This window comes from Eschrichtius robustus, chromosome 8 (assembly GCF_028021215.1).
Source record: "Eschrichtius robustus isolate mEscRob2 chromosome 8, mEscRob2.pri, whole genome shotgun sequence".
Classification (NCBI taxonomy): domain Eukaryota; kingdom Metazoa; phylum Chordata; class Mammalia; order Artiodactyla; family Eschrichtiidae; genus Eschrichtius; species Eschrichtius robustus.
This window is the reverse complement of record NC_090831.1, coordinates 49,286,487-49,313,153: the sequence shown is the minus strand read 5'-3', so window position 1 is coordinate 49,313,153 and position 26,667 is coordinate 49,286,487. Positions and strand designations below refer to the sequence as shown.

General features: G+C 35.2%; 1 protein-coding gene across 1 annotated transcript in view; it reads left to right on the top strand.

The window, feature by feature from the left end:
• The window catches only part of LOC137768831 (protein piccolo), a 362,658-nt gene that overhangs the window by 7,640 nt on the left and 328,351 nt on the right, over positions 1 to 26,667 (top strand). Inside the window, exon 3 of the mRNA XM_068550459.1 lies at positions 18,450 to 19,844. Within this exon, the coding sequence (XP_068406560.1) occupies positions 18,450 to 19,844 (1,395 nt within the window). The remainder of the gene's footprint in view (positions 1 to 18,449; positions 19,845 to 26,667) is intronic.

Sequence of the window (26,667 nt, the reverse complement as noted above, 5' to 3'; positions counted from 1 at the left end):
GCATTTTCTCGTTATGTTCATGCTCTTAAACCATATCATCATCTTCCACAAATGGTGCTTAGTTTATTGCTGTTAAGATAGGATGGCACTGTTTTTCTCTGGTTCTTTTCTTCTTTCCCTCCTTCCTTCCTACTTTCCTCTTTTTCTTCTCTGCCAAATGTAAATTAGAGTTTTTCAACATTTTCTCCAATAATATTTCTCCAAAATTTGCTACAATTTCTGATAAATTTGGCACATAAAGGAAGTATGAATTGATTGATAGATGCTGAGCTTTTACTCATTGCATTCTATGGGTAAAATCCACACTATTATTACATTATATTAATTTTTACATTAACTTTTAAATTCATATTCCTACCTACCATGATACTCTTGATATGGTATTCTTAAATGGGATCCTATTTATGCTGTGAAAAAAAGTGGACAATGTTTTCAGATTCTAAATACAATTTCGATACGAAATTGAGTACATTCTTTCAAACTGCACATCCCCTTTTCCTGCCAGTGATTTTGCTATACACTGTGAGAGCATGCTTCCCTCATTAGTTGAGAGTCATTCATAACAGCGTAAGTCACTTCAAAAAATGAAGTCATTAGAACAGGTTCAACTTTATGGGTATCTTCTTAGAAGGATCACAGTTTATAACTCCAGGTCTTTGGGTAAGCCTTCCTGGCAGACTGAATCATGAAGAGGCCAGTAGTGACACAAATGAGTTCAAGGTTGTTTACTCTGACTCAGGATAGAAAAGTTATTCTCAACAGGTCAGTTAATGTCAACTCAGTGCTTAAAGGCCCTGAATAAAATAGCATTTTAATAGGTAGAGATTTGGGGACGTTCAGGGGGAAGGGACAGAAAACAAAACTGCAGAACTTAGAAATTCTCTGGAGTTAAGAAATAATACAGTGAAGATGGTGTAATAATATAAAATAAGTGAGAATAAAAGGGCTTAGGGTTTGAAAGAATACATTTTTAAAAGAAATGCAGTAGCCCCTACCCGATGAGAAGGCACAGAGACCATTGAGTCCATCTAGAGAACAGCTGTCAGTGGGCTGTGTGTGCATTATGTGCACATAATGCACAAGAAGGAATGACGGCAGCAGGCAATGAAGGATTATGTCATTTAAATATTCGCGAGAGAGGAGACTTGGGTACCCTTGTTATAAATGAAATCTATGGTCTGATAAAAACAACAGTGATAATTATTGGTAGCTGTTACGTTAGTTTGGATACTTACTGTGATGAAAGTTGAAAATGATGTCCATTTAAAATATGTCAACCTCTGTTTTTTTGCTAAAGTATCTTTTACTCTTTTCACCAAAAGTCATATTGAGTACTTTTAACTTTTTAGATAAGCCATACTTTAATGATAAAATTGCAATTAATAAGAACATTTAAGTTATGGAGGAAATCAGGTTATAAATAGTTGGTTTATGTATTTGTAGCTTTTTTTCATATCTTAAACTTTTTTTTCCACATCCTTTTCTTATCTTTTAATTTTTTTATTGAAGTATAGTTGAGGTATAAAGTTATATAAGTTACAAGTGTACAATAGTGATTCACAATTTTTAAAGGTTATATTCCATTTATAGTTATTATAAAATATTTGCTGTATTCCCCATGTTGTACAATATATCCTTGTGGCATATTTTATACATAATAGTTTTGTACCTCTTAATCCCTTACCCCCATGCTGCCCCTTTCCCCATTTTTCTCCCCAATGGTAACCACTAGTTTGTTCTCTACATTTGTGTGTCTGCTGCTTTTTTGTTATAACCCCTAGTTTCTTGTATTTTTTAGATTCCATGTATAAGTGATATCATACAGTATTTGCCTTTTTCTGTCTGACTTATTTCACTTAGCATAGTGCCCTCCAAGTCCATCCATGTTGTTGCAAATGGCAAAATTTCATTCTTTCTTACAGCTGAGTAATATTCCATATTGTGTGTATATATATATGTGTGTGTGTGTGTGTGTGTATATATGTATATATAAATTCTGATAAAGATGTGTTTCTGCCCATAGTATACCATCTTGATAGGAATGTGTAGTAATAATGACTTCAAACAGTAGATGATCTTTTTGTAAAATGTTTGTCATGTTTTTGTGGCAATTTATAAGGCAGAAACCTGTAGGTGGACCTTCAAGCCATGTATATTATTTGAGTACCTACAATGTGGAAGACATTTTACTACATGTTTGGTAGGATATAAAGATAAGTAAAACATAATGCTGATCTTAACATGATCCAGATGTACTAGGTTAGATCATACACACACAAGGAAATATGTGGTCAAATGATAAAAGCTGTGAGAGACGTGAGCAAACATTATGAACTTCTAAGTAGGAAGTGCCATTTCCAGTGGGTGAGATAAGGAAAGCTTCATGGAGAAAATGGCATTTGTGCTAGGTATATAATGATGGATATTATTTCGACAGATAAAGAACATGAAAGGGGGTAATGATTTAGCCTAAGACCTAGAGCCAGAATAATACAGGGTGTATTTAGGGAACCAGGCATAAATCTAGGTTGCCTGAAGTGGTGGGGAAGAAATGGGCAATGAGATTGGAGAGAAGTTGAAGTCAGATTTAGGTCTTCCACATTTAGTCGGTAGCAGTGAGCATTCTGCTTTATGAAACTTACCTTGTTTAATGTAGTCATACATTCAATCCTTCATTCATTTTACAAATGTGTATCAAGTGCCAAGTTGCGAAACACCATCAAGTACTTTGAAGAATCAAGTATGTGTTAGATATGGAGTCTTCCTTCCACCAGAAAACTGGGGAAATAAAAGTTGTAAATAAGAAAGGAAAAAATAGATATATATGAAAAGTAACTTTGTGTAGGTTTTTACAGTTCACATAGTTCCTTATTATTTGTTTTATCAAAATTAAATTTCCAAATAATTCTATGGTCATGTATTCTGTTTTCTCTTATGGGAAAAAATTGGTGTTCAAGTGGTTACTATGTTAGGATCATCCTGATAGTAAATAACCAGAACCCAAACTAAATCTTCTGATTCCAAATCCATTTACTCGTGGTAAGAAGAGAGAAAGTGCGATGAGGTCAAATGAAGTCATCACTATCTTTGGGGGGTATCACAACTATCTTCATGGAAATAGAAGTATTTGAGCTAGGAATGTGAAGAATGATAAGAATTTGGACACACTTGACAGGAGTTGGGAATGTGGGGGCAGGTAGAGGGTCTCACTGGCTAAAAAAAAAGCATCCCCATTATTAATGAGATGAGCTTGGGCAAGTCATTTACACTTTCTGTAACAGTGATACCATATAAACAATGGAAATAACATGTTCTCTGTTAAACACATTGGGTTTTTAGGAGGATTAGCTGAACATTTGTATGAGAAGGTATTTTTCAATATATGAAGTTCTTTTGAAGTTGTAGTATGTGTCATAGATAATCTTAATATTTTAAACAGAGTTGACTTTGACAGTTTACTCTCAAATTGTTTTCTGCATAGATACAATATCATAAGTTGTTGGGTTCTGAGATAGCAATCAGGGGCCATTTGATCTACAGTACTAATTGTAACATTTCATTTTAATTCTCATTTTTTTCTCTATAAGGAAAAATGTAGTCTTATGGGTCAAATTGTCCAAAAATACTCAGATTGAGTAAACAGTTTTACCATGCAGGACAGCGTCAGAGACTAGACATTCTATACTACTTTAATTTACATGAATTTATTATTTTCAAGTTTGAGTTTATATGCATGTTATTCTCTATATTATTACTTTTACAGCCTATTGGGTAAAAATAAAATAAAAATAAAAATAAAATCCTGGTCTCTTGTATCACTCCTTGAAAAGACCAGGAGAATTTCTCTGATATATTTTTGTTACCAAAGCAGAATTATGACTATATTTGCTTTGAACATCCTGGCTCTTAAATGACTACTAGGTCTGAGGAGAAGGACTGGAGAGGTATCAACACCCAGACACAAGCTTTAGGAAAGGGGAATTTTACTTCCTTAACTAAATTTGCCAGCTCTCTCCTACCTCTGCCCACCTGACACACATATACACACACGTACACATACATATACACGCAAACACACCCATACCTTAGATAGCCCAAATATTTGTGTGAAGGGGATGATGTTTAAATTAACTGTCCTCTCTGGTAGTTGTCAGGATGTGTGCTGTTCAAATAAACCTTAAGAATCCACTGGCTCCAAGCCTAGCCTTTATAGCTGTATCTCTTCTTGCTAAGAGGAGTTTATAGCTGTATCTCTTCTTGCTAGTCCATTAATGGAGTTAATCTCAGCAACACAGGTTCACTCTTTGGGTTTGCTTTCTGACCCAGAAACTGAACATTTGCTTTACAATTAGTAACTACAGTGTTTCTCGTTGTTGTTGATTTACTTTATCTCTTTTGATGTCTAGGCTGGGACCAGGTAGGTTTAAGGAGAGATTTAAAGACATTCCTAATGTGTGATAATTCTCCTGGTTCTTAGGAAATTTTGTAATATATGAAATGACTTGTCATTTTTTAGACTGTTAATAATGAACCAAATGTTAGTGATGAAAGTGGATTTAGGTGGGTGGTTTTTTTTTTTTTTTTTGCTCATATTATTTCGATCATGATGACCCATATATTAATCTTGGCTAAAACTAGATGTTTTATTTAACAAAAACATGGCCATCTCTCAGGAGCTAAAAAATAAAAATAAAAAACAAACACACTTAGACTTCCATATACACTCTCTCAACTTATTAAAGAACAAACAAAAAATGACTGAAATTTTTCAGGTTGGCAAAATGACTTAACTGGCCACCTCTTTTAGGTGGATCAGCCTGCTACTTCTAGTAGGAGAAACTGAGGGGGAAAAATCTGTTAAGAAAAGAGTAGAGATATGCCAAATGTCAGGAGGCTGGAACCTGTGGAGAAAGAAAGCCAGTAAGACATTCCTGGTGATGGAGTAGCAGAAAGAACTTTTAGAAAAAGGAATATTCTCTTTTTAGTTGCTTGCTGTTTTAGCACAAAGGTGATTTGTCACCCCAAATTCTAAGCAGAGACAACAACACAGTTCTTTTTAAAAAGGAGGACTGAGCACATATGCGTTCACGTCCTCTCTAGAGGTCCCAGTTTTAAAAGATTGAAAGTTTAGTAGTTCTGTATACCTCAGTTAAAAAAATAAATGAATAAATAAAAACAATAATAAAAAGTACTCATGAAAAAGAAGTGTAGTAGTTCAAGAAAATGGGAAAGACCACCAATAACATAAATTGGCAGGTTGAAGAATTCCTAGAAGATAGAAAGTAAATGGAAAGGTGGTGACAGAAACAGAGCTAAAGAAACTACTGTCAGGTGGCTTCCTGATGGAGCCTCAGTGAAGCTCTGAGCTTAGCATCCACAAATACAGAAAGCAACAGTGGGTTGTAGGTAGTGATCAAGTAATAAATTACAGAACTACAGGAGCAACAAACAGGACAAGTGGACTCTTTCCTAATCTCCAGTGGAAGACAGTGGGTAGGAAGAGGCTTTATTTTCTTCTGCTTAGGCTACAGCCAAAGAATTCTCCAAATGAAGGGATGAACTGCCTGAGGAAGGGCCCTCGTGAGGAAAGTAGGGCTTTCGAAAGAAAATGAGAAGAAGTAATGCTTCTCTCCCACAACGGAGTGATTTAAAGGAGGAAACAAACGAATAAAACACTAAAGGAGTCAAATTTACTAAATCTGTTACCCTCCTAGTAAAGCTGTCCTTACTTTGGACACTGACCCTCTGCCATCCTACTTCCTCTCATTCAAAGAAGAGGACTAATGGGGAAGCAGAACTGTCCAGAAATACAGAAAAACCTCTGTTGATTACCCATTCTAAATAATGGAGACATTCACTGTAAATGAATGGTTTGAAGAGACTCACTTGACATTTTAGCGATAACACCACATGAAGGACATAGATAAACTAGTGGAAGACAAAACAAAACACCTGACCTCACAGGAAAGAGTCCATTCAGGAAATATAAAGAACTTATAAAATTCTTATTATTCCTGAGAAATACTTAAGAGAGGGTATTTCATCAATAATTAGTACACTCAAATTTCAGTGGGCTGATTGAGGGTAAAAATGGGCCTGGTTGATGTTCTGGAAAAGAAAGACCCAGAATTTTCCCAGCTTGTAGAGCAAATTATTCAGCTATTTAACTGAGCACCTACTATGTTTCAGGCACTGTTCAGGACTGTCCTAGTTGTAAAAGTGAACAAAGTAGCCAAAAATTCTTCCCTCGTGCAACGTGTATTCTAGTAAGAGTGGCAAATAAATAAAACGTATAGTGTGACAGATAGTAATAAGTGTTATGGAGAAAAATGAAGTAGAAGGTTACAGCACAGACCAAGGGAGGGTTGGTGATGTGGTGGTAGGGTCCCCTCACTCCCTGTAGTTGGGGGATTGGAGTCTGGGAGTTGAGGGATGACTCAGGAATCTGGAATTTTTTGTGGTGACTAAAGGTCTAATTTGTATAGTTCTGAGGCTTGGGGGCTCGAGGGGGGCTAAGAAAGGAAAGAGGGGGAACGTACCCAGGAATGTGCACAATTCTGAGATGCCCCTATTTACTCCTTCCTGTGGTGATGTGGAGGCTGGGGAATGAGCATTTTACTCCAGTATAGGGAGATCTTTCTAAACTCTTGTGCATGGAGTTGTAGACATTTTGGGGGTGTGGTTATCTGGAGTTGTGGGGCTTTAAGAGAAATACTAAAAATCATGGAAATTATATCTAAGAGCTCTATTAGGAGTTCCAGAAAGAAATGAATCAAGGCTATGGAGTCAAGCCCTGGAAAAAAGAAAATGTAAGTCTTCAGATTTTGATCCACCAATGGATCAAGCAAGATTAGTAAAACGTCTGATAGATACATCCTGGTGAAATAATCTGATTTCCAAGGGTAAAGAGAAAACTTGGAAGACTTCCACAGAGAAAAAAATTAGCATCTACAAAAAGATGAGAAATCAGGCAGGTGTCAACACAGAAGACAGCAGAGGGACCAATTTCTTTAAATTTCTAGAGGTGGTGATTAGATGAATCCTCTATCCAGGCAAGAGATCAAGAGGGAGTGTGAGGGCAGCTTAAGAATTTTTTTTCACACTTAAGGGTCCATAAAAATCATTGGCACTCTGTAAGTGTATGTATACATGTATAAATGTGTATGTAGGTATGTGTATGTATATATCACAATCACTGTAGGAGTTCCTCTATTAAAATGGAAAATGAAAAGAGTGGGGTGGAGTAGCTGATCATGTCCCAGAAATGAAGAAAACTAAAAAGACATTAAGTCATTTTTTTCCAAAATGTGATTGCATAATAGTAGTGGAATGTGAGATGATACTAGATGGTACACAAATCAAACTGAGAAAGTTATACATTATTTAACTGTGTGTTAAAGTATTTAATTAATACATCAAATATAATTTCTTGGATATTGCTTAGGACAATCCTAAAACAGATGATAATATAAGGTTGTTTTTTGAAAAAATATTGCTTTTATAGAAGGAGAAAATACATAATATCTTAAATTTATAAATCAAAACTTATTATTTGATGTTATAATGGCAGCCACTAGAAAAAGTCACAGCAAAAGTTAACACTGATTGATTCTGAAGATGCAAGCGTGGTGCCTGAGAGAGAGGCTTTTACTTTTAATGTCAAACTTCTTTGTGCTATTTTTTTAACCTTGGAAATTCATCTTTTTTTTTTTAGCTTGTTTGTTTTTGTTTTTTAAAGTTTCCTTTGCTTTATTATTATTATTATTATTAAAACATCTTTATTGGAGTATAATTGCTTTACAATGGAGTGTTAGTTTCTGCTGTATAACAAAGTGAATCAGGCATACATATACATATATCCCCATATCTCCTCCCTCTTGCGTCACCTTCCCACCCTCCCTATCCCACCCCTCTATGTGGTCACAAAGCACCAAGCTGATCTCCCTGTGCTATGCGGCTGCTTCCCACTAGCTATCTATTTTAAATTTGGTAGTGTATATGTGTCCATGCCACTCTCTCACTTCGTCCCAGCTTACCCTTCCCCCTCCCCGTGTCCTCAAGTCCGTTCTCTACATCTGCGTCATTACTCCTGTTCTGCCCCTAGGTTCATCAGAACCATTTTTTTTTTTTTCTTTTAGATTCCATATATATGTGTTAGCATGCGGTATTTGGAAATTCATCTTATAATTCACACTTGAGTAATTTAAAAAATTCTCATTCATCACATGATTGATTAAACAATTTATATGATATGAAGGAATGGGTAGAGTCTTGATTTTCACATCTTTAGCTTTGGCATTCTACTTGGTGAAATGCCAAGAATTTTTGCTTCTAGATAACAGTAATGATTTGAAATGCCTTATGCCTGTAATGCCAGATTTGGTCAGTTTTTTCATTTGCTCTTTGTTTGTCACAGGCATGTATACTTTAACTGGCACCATTTTTATATGAACCCAGTAAAGAGAAATAAAGTCCCTTGATTCTAAACATAAAGTTTTTAGAAGACAAAGAATATTCTGGGTTTGTTTTGTTTTTGTTTGTTTGTTTGTTTTGTTATTCTCTAATAATCCTTAGGTATCCTTCATAGTATTTAAAACAAAAATACCCTGAGTATAACAAAATGTATTTATTTATTTAAAATAATTTTCTCATGAATTTAGAGGACTAGAAATAATCATTTAAAAATCCTTATTACTTAAATGTGTTCACGAACGCCATGTTTGTTTAGCTCTCATTTTCCATGAGGTCTAGTTTGCAGCATTTTCCTCTTTACTTGGATGTTGCACATATAAAATAAATATATATTCCTCATGCTCTACCCATAAGTTTAATCATTAGAACCAAAGCTTTTTTCCACTTTCAGCTTTTAAATAACTAGATGTTTCAGGTGTCTTTCTGCATATCCAGCTTTTTATAATGTCTACTAAGTGTTGCTACATATTATTGCAGCTAGTATGATGATCTGTATAGCTTAATAAGAACAGCTGTTCTGCTGTGAAAGCAGATACCCACAACTAACAGAATCATTTATTGGATCAGTAAACTTAATACAGTGATGGGTTAACTTGCTCATTGTTCACATCCCTTGAGAAATCACGCATACCTAACACTCTCCCCTGTTCCATATCTTAATTAGCTTAGATAAAACTGGGCTCTTACTTACAAACATTTCAAAAGTACTACATTGAAGACAAAGATGTAAATAATCTATTAGAAGTTTATATATCTTCCTTAAAGTAATGCTGATATCAAAAGCATCAGTAAGGCATCTAAAGATCTGGGTTGTAGTCCTAGCTCTGCCCTTTACACATAAATACTCTTGCTGATATTCCTCTGAATTCAATTAACAGTAGTTCTAGTTACCTTTGATAAAGAAGCAATAACTTCACTATAAACAATGTTTCTTGCCTGTCTTCTTACTTTACTCTTACTGTAATTCGGTCAGGTCATTTTAATTTTTCTGAGTATTTATTTTCCTTATTTGTGAGACTTGTCATATACTAAAAATTACATTTGGCAGTATAAGTGGAAGTGCTTTGAAACTGACATGAGTAAATATTTGTATTTATTATTAACTGTATAAAAATTCTAATAAATAGGGATGGTGCCATCATTGTTAACTCCGTTTGTCACTGAGAAACCAAGGGTAAGAATTTGCAAGGTCACAGAATTACTTAGCAATGAATCCCATACAAGAAGCTAGATCTAAATTTAGCAACTTTTCTAAATAGGAGAGCACATTGTTTTTAAATCACTTCTAGGTTACAGAAAGAGTGTGTGTGTGTGTGTGTGTGTGTGTGTGTGTGTGTGTGTGTGTGTGAGAGAGAGAGAGAGAGAGAGAGAGAGAAGAGAGAGAGAATTTTACATATTTTTAAAGATATAAGAAATCAACCTTCGTGAGACTCACAGACATAGAGAACATACTTATGATTACCGAAAGGGAAAGGTGGGGAGAGGGATAAATTGAGAATTTGGGGTTAACAGGTGCATACTACTATATATAAAATAGATAAACAACAAGGACCTACTGTATAGCACAGGGAACTATATTTAATATCTTGTAATAACCTATAATGGAAAAGAATCTGAAAAAGAATATATATATGTGTGTGTATGTATATATATCTAATATGTATCTATATCAGTATATCTCAGTTTGCTGTACACCTGAAACTAACACAACATTGTAAATCAACTATACTTCAATTAAAAAAAAAGAAGTTAACCTTCTTGGCAGGCATTTATTTTTGAAATTTAGTGTAAGAAATTGAGGTCTAAGAGCACTGACTTTATACCTTTCTACTCACTCTTGCTCAAACCAAAGCCTTATTTATATTGCTGAGCTCTTTTTTGTTCTTTAGAAAGCCATGAGCTCCTACTATGAGCCAGCCACTCTGTTAGATTTTGAAAATAGAGATAATGAAGTTGATAACTTTGCTCAATGTTAAGAATAGAACTCAGAGTTTAGAGGGAGAGTCAATAATTTAGCAAATGCAGATGGAATCTTGTTTGTAAAATAGAAAGTAATAAACACCATATAGATGAGGTACATTCTTACCTGAATGTAAAACAATAAACTACCTTTCTATTATTTTCTTCTATCTAATCAAAAATAAAGATTTTTAAATCAGTTGGCAAAACAAATACAACATTTCTAACATTTATTCAGGAAAATCAAACTTCAGTAGAATTCATCAAACATATCTTCGGATCAGAATTCAAAGAAGTTGGTGGCAGGCTTCATCGTGTGAACATGTAACTATAATTGTATTTGTTGGGAAAAATTTTAATATGTAGATCTGTGTGCTTTTTAACTTGAAAGAGGAAGGATTTTAAAAAATGGTCAGAAGGAAATCAATGGTAATGAAAAATGTGGCTAGGATTTGTGAAAAAGTGAAAATAATGTAAAGCTGATTAAGTGTAATTTTAAAGTCAGATTTTCCTTAAATACATTCTTGAAAATGCACATACATAAAACTATTTAAGATTTGAATAAATTATAGGGGGCTCCCATTCACAGAAAGCTGAAAGAGGCTAAAATCCCTTATGAAACTGTATTTTTACACAAGCTCCGTGCAGTGGGAGCACACAGTCTTAACCAATGGACCACCAGGGAAGTCCCTCATATATGTATTTTTAAAAGCATTTCTTTCCTTTCCAAGTTAACATACAAGTGATTGTCTTAATTCCAATTACTATCTGATCAAATTAAAGATATTTAAATTTCAGCATATATAATGAGTTCACAAAGTTTATGAGCCCTTTGAGTCTTTTCACTAATGTAATTTTTTTCACTTTTAAGTGAAATAATAGGACAATCAATAAGTTGTTTAAATAACTGCACAAACATTGCCTAATTGAAACTATTGGATCGCAGGCTATAAAATTGTGTGATAGCTCAAGGCGTGTTAATCATTTGAGATATAAAAGTTTGAATTCACCATGTGAGAGGCAGTCAGATGTGTTAATATATATGTAAGTTCAGTTTACTGATTTGGGATCTTCTGTTGCTGTAGTAAAATACAAATATATTTTCATGTCTTTGTACTGTAATTATTTTGTAAATTGATTAAAGTGGCAATTTTTTGGTGTTGGACTGCACTGATGCATATTCAGATATGCTTTAATCATTTGACCCTATTTTGTGAAGATTTACAAATGTTATTTCTAGCCTTTGGTGAACATTACTATACTTTATGAAGAAAAAAGTGCAGATTTAGGTTACATTTCACAAGGTTTGTTAATGGTTTCTGAATTATGCCGCAGAAATTGTAATCCACACAGTTTCAGAAGGTATCCATTCAAATTCTGGATGGATTGTCTTAAATAAAACTGTTTCATCAAGTCGCTGAGCATGTCATCACAGTTCTGAGGAATGCTAGTGTCTAGTTTTTATCCAAAATAAATTGTGCATTAATATGCATAAAGATGTCAACTGCAGTGAGCCATCTGCAGCCAAACTGCTGTCAGCTAGTAGCTGCCTTTGTGGAGGAGGTCATGTGGGTTGGGCATTCCTTGGATAGCAGAAAGCGTAATCTGTTATCAAACTTTAGCTTGGGTTTCTCTTTATCATATTATATGTTATTATCTGATATATATTAATTATATTCTCTATGGCATTCAAAATAATATGAATAAGAATAATACGTAGATAACTTAGAGATAATTTGATGAGAAGTAGGAAACAAGTTTAGAATAATTCATCATTAAATAATATCTAAAATTTACTTGGTATCTAATACAGAGGTAAGAGTAATCATAAGAAGTGGTTGCTCTTTTTAAGAGTCCATGTGAGGATAGGAAAAGAGAGGAAATAATTGGAAAAAAAAATATAAAGCAACATCTATTTGAGTCTAAATGCTGTGGTTCAAATGATAGTAGGAATAGTTGAGAAGGGGCAGACCTTAATGGAGAATGGAATAGTAAGTGGTAAAGGAGAGGGGTCATCGTGTAAAGCATAGGAAGCATTTAGGTAAATGGAAGAGGAGTACAAATTGGATTTCGAATCATGACTCAGGTAAGAGAGAATGAGAACACTGCCTTGATGAAGTAAATGGTACATTTAGATATCGTGGTTTGCAGAAAAGTTTAGTTGTGATGCATCAAGAAGTAAGAACCCAACAGATTTTAGTACAAGGGCAGGGTGAATGTATGATTGAAGAAAATGTATTCAGTAGCTAATGTGAATGGCATGAACACCAGCAAATATAAATTCCTAGTATTTTGTTTGTTCTTTAGATGTTCCATTATTCCTCCTACTATGCTATGTTGTTGAGCAGAGATTCCATTATAAATCTTATGTAGATTTTGCGTTTAAAATGTCCAGTTTGGAGCACATTGAAGGGTGGATGTTAGTCATTATGCCTTCTAGACACTTTTGTTTTGAGAAGCTTCCATTATCTTTTGAAGCGAATAGATTAAGAATAGTTCCAAGCAGGAATATACTTTAATTCTGGAACCCCAACGTATGCCAACTCATCTTATTTGTTAGATGTATTGAGTTAATTATCTTGAATTATTATTAAAGACATACTCTTAAAAATCAGAATCTAATTTTTCAGTACTTTTTTGAGAGTGGCACCAATAATTGAAACTGTGTGGAATTCACAATTAAACTTTCAAGTAGTACCCCTTGAAACATTTAGTAAGACATTTATAATTATCCAGCAAAAGCCTTAGCCAGTGAAGTTGTATTACTATATTTCACATGACTCGGCTCTGATACATAACATAAAAGGGAGCCGGGGGAGTTGGATTAAACAGGGAGCTGTGTTAGTAATTATAAGCAGGTCCACATTAGAATACACAGTGACCTCAGAATGAGCAGAAATCCTGGCTGACTACTCTCTTACCCCCATTTATGTAGCATATTGTCAGAAGACTGAATGAACAATTTTATGCCTTTTTTTTTGCTTCTTTCTATAGAGCTAATTGGATTAGAGTAGCTCATTAAACAGTTGTGTCTCTAGATCTTGAATTCCATTTATTCATTTGCTGTAAGTAAGGCTATAGGTGGGGAAGGAAAAGATGACTATTTTTCCTTATTTGTTATATAAAATCTAGAATTTATGAATAGTTAAGGCATGACATACTTATCTAACACAGATTCTTTCATTTTACTGCTTGTATATTGAAGATAAGCTCCAGTGTTAACACTGCAAAGAGACTTAACATTTTACTGATAAAACCAAAAGCACCCGAAGAAGTTGGGAGGGGGGGAGTTGAGGGGGAACTTGCGGGAAGAAAGGAAAAAAGCACTCATCGAGGGCCAGATCAGGAACCGTGGCTTTGGAAATACTGATACAGTTGTAGGCTCCCCTGGTATTGTTTCTTGAATTTCTCCCATTGTTTATCAAATGGATGTGGATGATTAGAGGAACGAGTACTACTTGTGTCAGGGGACCTGGGAAGTTGTTTATGAAATATTGGTGAAAGGCTTCTTCTGAATTAGGCTTGGCCTTGGCTATTGTCTGACTTCTTTGGCATAGGGAAGAAGGGATAAGGACTAAAGTCTTCTAAGATCCACATTCATAGCTGTAATGAAATGAAGACCCAATCATGCAGAACTAGGAGAACCAGCTGTGTTATAGATATGGATACCAAATGGAACGGGCAGCAGGTGTCTGAGGCAATGATGGTAGTAAATTCAGGTTCATCTCTGCTCATAGTTAGAGATAAACATTTAATTTTAGAAGTTAAACAAGACAGTGATTGTCTCAGTAATATAAGCAGTGAAAATATGTATGGTTAGCAGGTGGGGTAAGTATGGGGTGTTCCTTCAGTTCGAATCAAAATGAGGATATATGATCCATGGGCAAAAGTATAGTATAGGGAGAATGGCGTGCAACCAGAAAATGAAGGTAGAAGCCTGTCATTTAGGCTAGGTAAACAGTGGGGATTAACAGAGTACACACACAAATGTTGTAGCTTGAAGAGCATAAACATTTTAAATTAGTTTACTTAATTCAAACCAGCTCAAAAAATATTCGTGAACATCTATAATGATTAAAGGTCAGACTATACCAGGAAGTCTTTATTGTTTGTTGCTTACAGTCTTTTGGGAGATACAGCCCTGGAGGTAGCAGAATTATGTCAGACTATATCAGGAAGTCTTTATCATTTGTTGCTTACAGTCTTTTGGGAAATACAGCCCTGGAGGTAGCAGAATTATGTAAGTGCTAACATGAGAACAGTAACAAAATTATATATTTTGAATTTCTTGCAAAAATTAACTTTATTTCACAGTTATTGAAGAGGCATTGAGGTTTGAAGAGAAGTAGAGTCAACCCCTTCTGTGGTGGTTTGTTTTTAAACAGGTTATATTTGGTGGAGGTATGAAGTATTTGAGAAATGACAAGGGCCAAATGAGGGACAGTGGCTTTGGAAATGTGAACGAATGAATGGGGAATTACCTTTCACAAGCAATGCAGACACACTTGAGAAATAACTGAAAATGCAGTAAAGATATAATGGGATTTTTAACTCGGATGAGTGAGAGGGCAAAGGTGCTATTACTACTCCTTAACTCTCCCTCAGTGCATTGTGAAAAAGTAGATGGTGGTTCATGATATTAATGTCAGGGCGGGCTATGGACTTTTTCATTTTCTTAATGTATAGGAAAGATTTTTTGTTTTTGTTCTCAGCTCAATCAGGGGTTTGGAAACGCTGCTGTGTTCAGTAGTAGATTAAGTTATGAGATAAAACTCATTTCTGTTTTCAACAGATTTGGCCAGAATTAAATAAAAAAAGAGGCTCTTTCTGAAAAATCCTAAGAGGATAAAAAGCTTTTCACATTGTGAAGGCTATAGACAATGATTTTAACCTGTATTCTCACAGTGAGGAGGAACATTGAGGGATCAGATGTCTTTTATGTGTTGCTTATCAAAGTGAAGAAAATGGGGTCATGAGAAGGACAAAAGATGGGTCAGTGGAGTCTGTTTGAAAAAAGGGTGTATTAAGAGAAAAGTAGAATTGTATCCCTATGAAGAAGCAGTGACCTGTGTTTTCCACCCCTCTTTTCCTAACTCTCCCTTGTCTGCTTATTGGGAGACATAGTCACATACATTTATAAACTACAAGGAAACATTTGACTTTTGGATTGAGGACAGTATAGTATGTGTGACCCACTATTGAAGTAAATCATACATTAGATATGCCGTGGTAGTGTTCTAATTTTGCAGTGGTCCAAAGATGGAGTAAAAGCCTACTGGCCAGCTATGCATGAAGCTCCAATGTTCACATGGCAAAGAGATTTAAAATTTTGCTGATAAGACCAAATGCATCCACTGAGGACTCAGACAGCTGGACACTGAAGGTGTAGCCTCCTCACTCGAATTCTGTACCTGCATCACAGAGCAGTGAAATATTCCCAAAGAATTATTAAGGATGAGGGGGGGAGGCGAAATAAAAAAGATGAATCCAAAAAAAAAAAAAAAGACCAAATGCATCCAAAGAAATTGGGGGGGGGGGCAGGTTTGAGGGAGAACTTGCAGGAAGAAAGGATAAAGGGACTCATCACAGTATCACCATCAGATACTTATATCTGTGATTATCTTGAAATTACATTATGCTTTAACCTGTTTCTTATCTGATTCTTCTATAATATAGTCTCCATGAGGACAGAGATTTTTGTCTCTTTTGTTCAGTGGTATGTGCTAAGTAGAAGTTGCTCAATAAATATTTGAATAAAGAAAGAATCAGCTGAATACATTTTGCGTCTTCTTTGGCTCTGCCACTTGTTAGAATAAGAGCAATTAATACAATGACAGACACTAGCCCTAGAAGTTTGTAGTTTAAAGTGGTTAATGTGGATATAGCTCTCATATAATAATTTATAGAAAAAAATCATTGATAAAATATAAAGAATTATGCCTTTAATTATATTTTCTTTCATCTTGTCTGGCTTTCATCTTTGGCATAGGGAAGAAGGGATAAGGACTAAAGTCTTCTAAGATCCACATTCATAGCTATAGTGAAATGAAGACCCAATCATGCAGAACTAGGAGAACCAGCTGTGTTATAGATATGGATACCAAATGGAACAGGCAACAAGTGTCTGAGGCACCTGTGATTATGAGGTCACATGGCATCATGTGACTGCGTGATTATGAGGTCACATGGTATCATTTAAGACTGTGGAAGAAAACAAATGAGAAAAAAATAAATAGTAGAATAGCAGAATTGACATTGGCAGTAGGGGAGATGGTTGAATGCGTAAGGGCACGTTGATGGAGAAATTTCCTTCCATCAGGAAGGGGACAAAATGGAGTGAATTTCCTTACATTCAAGCTCACCTTTAGTCGTGTTACTTAACATAGGTAACAGTTGCTTGATTATGTTTTGGGATTCAAATATCTTTATGTTTAAAAAGTTACTTATTTGTGAAATGCCTCAGACATAGAGAAAGGTAAAGACAATATGGCAAATACATAAGTACTCAGTACTCATGTTGAAAACAAATGTAATGAACACCCAAGTACCTCCCACCCATATGTAACAAATGTTTTCATTTTGCTTTTTGATTCAGATTTTTAAACAGAAATATAACTTGTCAGTTAGAGTTTAAAATCTTCCTTCAACCTTCTAAAAACAAAAGTTTGCTTTCCATGAGATTGCAAAATAAGCCCTGTTATACTGGTACCTGAGTTTAAATAATTTCAGTGTCTTTTTTTTTTTAAGCCATTTTAATGATTAAGAAAAAGATACAGTAGAGTTGTTTTTCATTAAAGTTTAACAGCGTAAAATGTCAAGTGAAAAAAGAAGTTTTTAAAAGTTTAGAAATGACTAGTTTGGTTTCTTTTCAAAAGGGATTGTTTCAAATAGAGAGTATGTTGTTTGCCAGCCTAATACTTTACAATTTTGTACTGTAGAAAACTTTTCTCGTACTTATGCTCTATATATTTAGTTTTTCACTGTGTAGATTTCTGAACAAAGAACTTCAGTGCTAAACTGGTAACATTGGTTACTTTGGGAGTTAAAGATTAGATCATGAATTTGCCCTTCAAAATTACTTTCATAATATTTAAAGTTTCGTATAATGAACATACATTATTTTGGAATAAAAAAAGGTAAGTTTTAAATATAGGTACTTTTAAATTATCTTCTAAAATATGGCAGTACCAAATTTAACATCTCCTTTTAACAATGAAGGTGATATGAAAAGAACAGATGCATTTACGCCTGTACATGATACATATACGATGTGTATCTCACATATATACATATCTCACCAGTCATATAAGTATATTGCTTACTTATATTGCTCTTTCCAGTAATGAAAAGGAAATGGAAGCAATGTTTTCTCTGTTACATCATGCTATCTATGATAATTTGAGGGTGTACCATTATTTTTCATTTATTTTCTTAACAGAGAATGTTCTCTTTCTAATCCACAGTGGCTAATATAAGTTTTTTGTTTTCTCACATTTGATTATGTCACCTTGGAGGGGGAAGTGATGCACTTGCTAATTTAAGAAATTAACAATGTGTTAATAATTTGACAAGCATACTCTGGGTTATATAACTAAAAATCGTTTATGAGCCATCAATAGAGAAAATATCTAACATAACTGATTCTGGAATCTAATATGTTATAATTCATTTTCTTTTATCATACATGGTTTTCTATTTCTAGGAGTAATCAAACTGAGTATTTTGTTTTACAAAGGCAAAGAATAACAAAACTAACATTAGAAGAAAAATACAATTCTGTGCTGATTTTTATTTTATTTTCAGTGCTTAAGGCTCTGAGGTTCCTTAGTTATATTTTAATGTACCTAACATTTTAATATTTTAATATAAATTAAGTAAACTTATTTGATGTATATTTTATGTTTTGCATAATAAGAGACATAATTTCAAAAGGTACCATGCAGTTTTAAAAATGTTTTTGTTTCTACATTGTTATTATCTCACTGACTGTTGTTTTATATTATTTATATTATTTCTAGATAAAAGAGTGGCTCTGTTTAAACTGTCAGATGCAGAGAGCTCTAGGAGGTGACCTGGCTCCAGTTCCATCATCACCCCAGTCCAAAGCGAAGACCGCCCCTGTTCCTACATCAGCAGTGAGCAAGCCAACCCCACAGTCACAGCAGATTTCTCCAAAGAAAGATACTACGCCCAAACAGGAGGTCTCAAAGGCACCTGAGTCTAAAAAGCCCCCACCACTAGTGAAACAGCCAACCCTTCACGGCTCCCTCCCAGTCACAGCCCAGCAGCCTCCCGTGGCAGAGTCCTCCTCCAAGCCAGCCCCTCCCAAAGAGCCTTCTGTCCCACCCGAACAGGCCAAGGTCTCCGTGGCTGATGATAAACCAAAGCAGCCCAAGACAGGAAAGCCAGCAACAGACATTGTGTCTTCATCGTCAACAGCAGCAAAACCGGATGTTCCAGGCTCCAAAGTACCATCACAGGATCAAGAGAAAGCAATTCCTTCTGTAAAACCAGACTCTGCCAAACCCTCACAGAGTTTTCCACCAACAGGAGAAAAAGTCACCCCATTCGATTCTAAAGTCATACCTCGACCTGCATCAGATTCAAAACTTATTTCACATCCTGGGCCTAGTTCAGAGAGCAAAGGTCAAAAACAAGTTGATTCAACTCAGAAGAGGGACGAACCCAAGAAAGCACAAACCAGAATGAGTCCTAAGCCAGATGCCAAGCCTGTGCCAAAAGGGGGAGCAACACCCCAAGGTCCACGACCTTCCACTGGCCAAACTGCCCCCCCATCTCCACAGCCCCCGAAACCTCAGGAGCAGTCGAGACGTTTTAGTCTGAATCTGGGAAGTATTTCTGATGTCCCTAAATCACAGCCCACAACTCCTCAAGAAACAGTGACTGGGAAACTCTTTGGGTTTGGAGCATCCATTTTCAGCCAGGCATCAAATCTAATCTCCACAGCAGGCCAGCCTGGGTCTCATTCACAGGGTGGGCCAGTGGCCCCGACAAAACAAGTCCCTCCTTCGCAGCCACCTACTTCTCAGGGGCCACCCAAACCCACAGCACCACCTGCACCTGCAAAGGTTATACCTGTGAAAAAGGAAACCAAAGCTCTAGTAGCTGAAAAATTAGAGCCCAAAGCTGGACAAGTTTCAACAGTAAAAAGAACAGAAACAGAAAAGAAGCCTCTGCCTACTAAGGACAGCAAACCTTCAACAGCCGAGCCTCAAAAGGCTGTTCTTCCCCCCAAACTGGAGGAAACCCCCAAACCAGAATCAGCCTGTCCTCTCTGCAAAACTAAACTCAACATAGGTTCTAAGGATCCTCCTAACTTCAATACTTGCACTGAATGCAAGAAACAAGTGTGTAATCTCTGTGGATTTAACCCTACACCACACTTGACTGAGGTAAGCAGTATTTGTATCACATATGAATGTGAGTATATCGTATTCTGAAATATTTTGGTGGCCGAGTTTCTGAGCAAAAAATACATGTTTAATGAAGAAAAATTGATACTGGTATCTTTGAAGAAGTTTCAATTACTTATTACAGGCTTACTTTTTTATTAAAAGTTAACATAATTTAGACTTTTCTGGCTTAAAGTACCAGAAGTAAGATGATGAAATAAGCTGACAACTTAAAATAACAAGTATCCCATCCTTTATATGAATTAACAACCTATAGCTTTGGAGCACTATTTGATTTTCACCTAAAAACACCAAATAAGAGTTGTAATTTACTATTCCCGGTATCTCTTACCCTTCCAGTCTCTTTCATACCTTAAAAAAAGAAGCTTGATTGATTGCTAATCTATAAACCACATGAGATCTGTTATCTTACAAAAGTTAAGAGCTTTGAGTAAGTTAATAATACTGTCTGCTAGAATATATTGGTTCAAATATATAATGTCTAGACTTTTTATAATTCTGTTTGAACTGTTATCTGGCATAAATATAATAGAGCACTTTATTAGGAACTGTGGAAAGAAAAAGAAGTTATATGGATTTCAGTGACTAATGTGAAGGATTTTTTTTTTAATGGGGTGACCAAAACACTTTTTATACAGTGTAAATGACTGAAAAGCAGATGGCAATTTTCTACCTAATACAGTTATAGAAGAATGAATCTATAAGCATTAGTCCTATGTTAGGGCTATTAGAATATTTGGATATAGAGAGACTGAGATGTTGAATGATGCTGCTGTCTTAGGTAAGTAACAGTGATGTTTTAGTAAACATTTTGGGATTGAATTTAGATCATTGTTCATTGTTTTTATCCAAATCAAAAATACTTAAGGATTATTTTATTCTCCTCTCCTTGATTTTGTAATTCATTGGGATGGGAAAAAAATGGAACAGATTTTTAGCAATTATACAAAAGAAGCTTTGAGATTCTTGGTGGTGTTTTTGAGTTAATTTTTTTAAAAATAATAAGTTATAAAATATTTTTATTTTTTACTTTTGAAAGATATTCAGTTGCTTTGACGTGTTTAACACCATATGAAAGTGTTGTCCCTGTAGAGTTAAGCTGATTCTTACCCTCTCTAACTGTGATGAATAATGTTAACCACAACCCGTTTGAAAAGTAGATAAAATTTGGTTCCTCTCAGCACTTCATGAGTGGTAACAACTGTAATTATTACTTACAGTACTCAGGATTCATTGTAAAAGCAAAACAACCTTAAGTGTCTTCCATATATTTAGAAGAGTTGTTTTCTGTTGTGTAATTATGAAGAGGGAAATTTCGGCTTTCCTAGGACAGTTGTATTAATTTCATAGATTTTAAAAATTGTACCCTTTAATGAGGAGCCCATGGTATCAACACCATGCAGTTAGTTTAAATAGTTAGAAAACAAACTGCACCGCTAAAAACAAAACCGTAATGTCTGCATTTAAAGTGCATTTTGTGCACACTGAAAAAAGGGCTATAACTTGTGTGTGTGTGTGTGTGTGTGTGTGTACATATGTATATGTACACATTTGGGCCATAACGATTATTAGAATTCTGTCAGTGTTTCGAGGTGTGAAATGAGAGTCCTTGGGCAGAGGAACAGTAAACCTTCAAGAAAATCTTTGATTTTCTGTGTGTTGGTAAATTATATTTCAGAAGTGGTAATTTGGAAAGGAGATTTCTTGAATCAAGTAGAGAATTATCTAGGATGTGTGTGGAATTTAAATAGTTTGAAAATATAAGTGGTTTTAAGTTTTCAAATGGTTTAGGGGAAGTCTTATTTTAAGTATGATCAGTGGGATTTAGATGATCTGTCATTGTTCAGATTGTTTTTTTCTGTGGTCATTTCTTTGAATCTGGAAGATCGTGTTTCAGAGGAGAAAAAAATTTGATGTGACAAAAGCAGTCGACTCATGTTCTTGGCTCCACTTGACTATGTTAATCACAGTGAAGTTTTTAGCTGGTCTAAGGCCTTAATGCCCTCTGGTCTCTAGGTAAATAAAGTCCATTAGCTGACCTGGCATCAAGGGAGTGAATGAAGGTCAGTGGAGTTAATCCCTGTCGCCGTAGTTCCTATTATTTTACCTAGAAGACTTTAGAGGACTGGCGGAAGGGATTCGTTGAAGCAAAAGCCACCCTGTGTTTGCGTATGTGTGTGCGCACGTACATGTCCATGTATATCCAGGAAATTGTGAATTCGATGTATATGCTTAACTTGTGGTGCTGTCCCAGTGTTTATACTACTTACTGATCTCTCCTCATTTTGAGTGGTGAGAAAGTATTTCCTCCTTGATTCTTGTTTTATTTCTATGATTTCTTTGTTCTGCTTATGATATTTTTCTTGTGATCCAAGATTTTCTGCTGGGCTGGCACTGTACTTCCATTCCAGTTTGAGAGAGCACATTCTGAAAATACTCAGACTTTTGCCTATAATGCAGAGGAATGGTGTTCCTCAAGAAAGGATTCAACTATGTATTTCCATTTATTTTTCTAATAAAGCACATGTAACTCTATTATAAGCCTCTGCTTCTACTACTCTCATCCCTGTGGGGCAGGACGTCTTTTCCTGCTGGTGTCTCTCTTCCCTCGCCTTTTTCTGTCCTGTTCTGGTGGTGAGAAGAGCTGGTCCTAGTTTGTCATGGGTTGGGAGCTATAGACACTATCCTCTTACCCCCGCCCATTCATTAAACACACCTGTCTCTAAGGTTGTTTCCTGTATCTCCTACTCAGCATCTCCCACAGTACCTGAAGAGTGCCAAGACTGCCTGCAGGGCCCTGGGGTGTCGCCAGGCTTCAGCCTAAGCCTTATGGTTTAACTGTTTTATGCCCAGTTTGTATAAATGGTACTATAATCCATTAACCTCTGATAGCAAGGAACATTTTTTTTTTAGGCTTTAATTTCTGCCAAATCAGGAAATACTTTGTCTTTGAAGGAGTTTTAAAAGTGATTGCAAGACTTTCTAGTCTTAAGAATTTGGAGGCGTGCTGAGAAAAACAGACTAAATTGGCAATCAATTTACCTAGTGAATTTTAATCATTCTGACTCAATTCAAGTACAAAAAGGAGTCAGAATTACTCATCGTGGGTATTTGTTTTATTGTTTGTACTACCCTTTTGGAAAGTAAATTTTTGCTATGAAAGTACGACTTAAAATTACGTTTCCTCGTGCTTCAAGAAGTCCTAGAGTCATAGTTCTGCTTTCTTAGTAAGATAATTACGCATGGCCTAAATGATGTTGGAATAGCTAGCATATATTTGTCACCAGGAAACAAATGGGCCTTTTGAGCCAATTAAGACCCAGTGCTGTAACTGAGTTCCCTTCAGATCTTTACTCTCTAGTCAAGGTGGCTTCTGCATTTTCTCTCAGACCCTTAAGGAAGGCCTGGTGGGGATGTGCTGCATTTCTTACTTCAGTAAACACATAATATCTTGCTTTAACTTTAAAAACCATTACTTAATACTTTAAGAAATATATCTGTTACTAAAAAGCATTTAAGTGTATGCATACACACATATATGAGCAATTAAAGACAGAGTGATCAAAAATCAATAAGGAGAAAATAATTCTACCAATAATCTGTTTCTAAAGAATTCCATGATGGAGATCTACATTCTGTTTAAAAATTGCTGGCATGCATGGCAAAGAGGGACACCTGATGACACTTTTTGACTGACATAAGAAAATTGATAAGTTGGTAGAAACAAAATTTTTACTTATTAATCTTTAAGAGAAATTTGATGTTAACTTTTTATTAAGTGATATTTAGTTGAACAAAAATCCAAATGTGGGTTTAAAATAGAGATATTTTGTTTAAACAAATTTTTTATCTATATCCCAGTAGTAACATGATTATATACCATTTTCCCATGTGATTAAACATTTCTTAAATATTATATAAAATGATTACATATTATTCAATTCTATGGTTGTATGTTTTTTCATACACATTCTCCTGGTATTAGGGATTTAGGATGTCTTCATTTTTTCACTATAAATAAGATGAACATTTTTGGACGTAAATATTTGTATTTTTAACTGTTTCCCAAGGAAGGCTTACTACTAAGGCTACTGAATCAAAGAACAAGGACCCTGAAGTATCAAATTCTCTTTGGAGATGTGATAGTCATTGACATTGCCACTAGCATACGTGATTCCTTTCTTAATGCAGACTTTCCAAATTTGACTATTATTTAAAATGAAATTGGTTAATTTGGAAGTGTAAAAGTGCTATAATATGGTTCCTTTGGTTTGTATTTCTTTGATTACCAGAACTTTTATTTAGATATTAAATGTAAAAAGATGATTCTAATTGTGATCCGGACAAAACATTGTGCAGACATTGTGGGAAAAAGTAAACTGGTATTTGACTAGGCCTATGTGAAACGCATTGTGTCAGTCATTTTTTCACAACTGTGTGGGGTAGGTTTTACAGCCGCTCTAGAGATCAGGAAAAGAGTATCAGAGAGGTAGTTACCAAGCCACAGAGGTATCATTCAGAGGCTGAGCCAGTGCTCTATCTCCTGGACCATGTTTAAGTAACCTGGGGAACTGGATAACAAATGTCACTTCTTCTGTCCTCGCTTACCTATAAGTTGTGTCAGTTGGTAATTACTAGGACTTTAATATCAACAAATTTGCTAATATGTGCATCAAAACCAGGTAACATTTGGGGCCCACAGAATAATGGTGGCTGTGTTATATGGCTGAGTTTAGAATCATGTGCAGATTGAGAGCTTCAGAAACGGAGAAGCCAGCATCATCCTTTTCTTTCCAGATAAGCTTACCAACTGGTCAACATTTATTTAGGTGAAAACATATGGCTGAATGATGAAATAATGTCCCCTCTTTCATATATAGCACACCTGAGGGCATAAAACATAGTTGCTCCCGCTATAGGAGATACTATTATATTCCTGCCAATGCATGCAAAGACTTTACTCCATGAAAATGATGAACATCTAATTGTTCCATTGGTGATAGTGGTGGTGGTTAATCTTTGCTTCTACCAACATTTTTGTATAGCCTCCTTTGTTACACTCCCAGGAGTGGGATTGCTGAAACATAGGTTATATGTGTCTTAAACTGGTTCTCCACAGTAGTTTTATCCGTTTTAATTTTGACCAACTTTGCATACATGCTACTTTTGTTCTAGGGATGCTTTGTCTGATAAGATAGTCACTGGACAAACGTAGCTAATGAGCACTGTAGCTGGCTCATATTAAAATTACTGAAAGTGTGAAAAACACATTGGATTTCAAAAACTTAGTATGAAAACTGTAAAGTATCTCACTGATAATTTTATGTTGGTTACTACTGTGTAAGGCTTTTCTTCCTTAAATATCAAGGTTACGACTGCCTATTCACATGTCACTTTGCAGTTTCATATGCGTGTACTGTGGTATATTGCTGTGTAGGATATATTTCTTTCTCTTTATACAAAAAAAAAACCCATGACTATTACTATATTTGCTGTACTCTGATTAGCTCTTCCAGAGCTTAATTTCCTCATGTGACACAAGGTAGCTGGTTCTCTTAGCATGCTCTACCGAGCAGATAGTTCTCAGGGCGTTCATCTTATGGAGGTAAAATACTGATGCCTGGCCTGACCCAGCCTGGCCTGAAGATCAATGTTCTAGGCCCTGCTAATCATCAGTAAGAGATATCTGTACTATTGATTAGTGTACTGTGGCCATACCAACCTTTAGGTCAGGATCTCTTCTGTTTTCTACTAACTCCTCTGTTTCCAAGTGTTTCCTCTGTTATTTTTTTTCAGAACTTTTGGGTCTGTTTTTATTCTCCCTGCGGCTTTGGGTGAATATCATCAGTTTTTGGGTCACTTGCTTTCAGAAGTCTCAGCAATACAGAATGTTAGAATTTGAATATGTCATCTGGTCCATCCACTGCTTTCTTCCTTTCTTCTTTTGTTGGCAGTTTATTTTCTTTTAAAATTCTGTTCTAATAATTTGTATTACAAAAGCAGTATTCCTTATAACAATCCGTAGAGTACCAAAGTGTCTGAAGAAACATGAATAGCTTCCTCTTCCCCTTGTACTTTATGTTAATGCTAGTATCTGTTTAGATGTCTTTTTTTTTTTTTTTTTGCTTTTTGTTTATTTCTATAATGGTTATACCAACAGTGAAATGTAAAGGAAAGGATTTGAGATTTTTCAAAAAGTCTTATGAGCTAGTTGTTTTTTAAAATAATGTATTTATTTTGAAATGAACATGTTTTCTTACTATACTTATTTTCACTGAATTCTTTTTTTTTCACAAAATTTTATGCATTGGACAAGTGAACTTTCACTGACTTGCCTCATTCTACTTATGAGGGAAATAGCTGTGCAGTATCTCAATAGTGATGCACATTCTCCTCATGAAAACTGAGATGTTGAAGATATTTTGAGTTCCTGTTTCTGTACAAACAGGGTTACAGTAAAACATCAACACATATATTTTTCCATTGTATCTTGATATGTTAGATAAATTCCTTAAAATGGGTGGGCAAGGTTAAGACAAATGATGTTTGACAGAGTTTCCATATTACTTTTTTCTAAAAGGGTAGTAATTATAGTCCTGCCAACAGACTATTAGTGTCTCTAGTTTCCCACCCTGGATAGTAGTTCATATTTATCAATTTCAAGAGTCAGAAATTAAATAGTATTGTTGCATAATATTAAATTTCCCTGCCTATTTTGAGAGTAAACATTATATATTTATCAAAATCAAGAGCTTATCAACTACTTATACTTCTCTTGTTTTTTTAAGTTGCCCATTTGTAC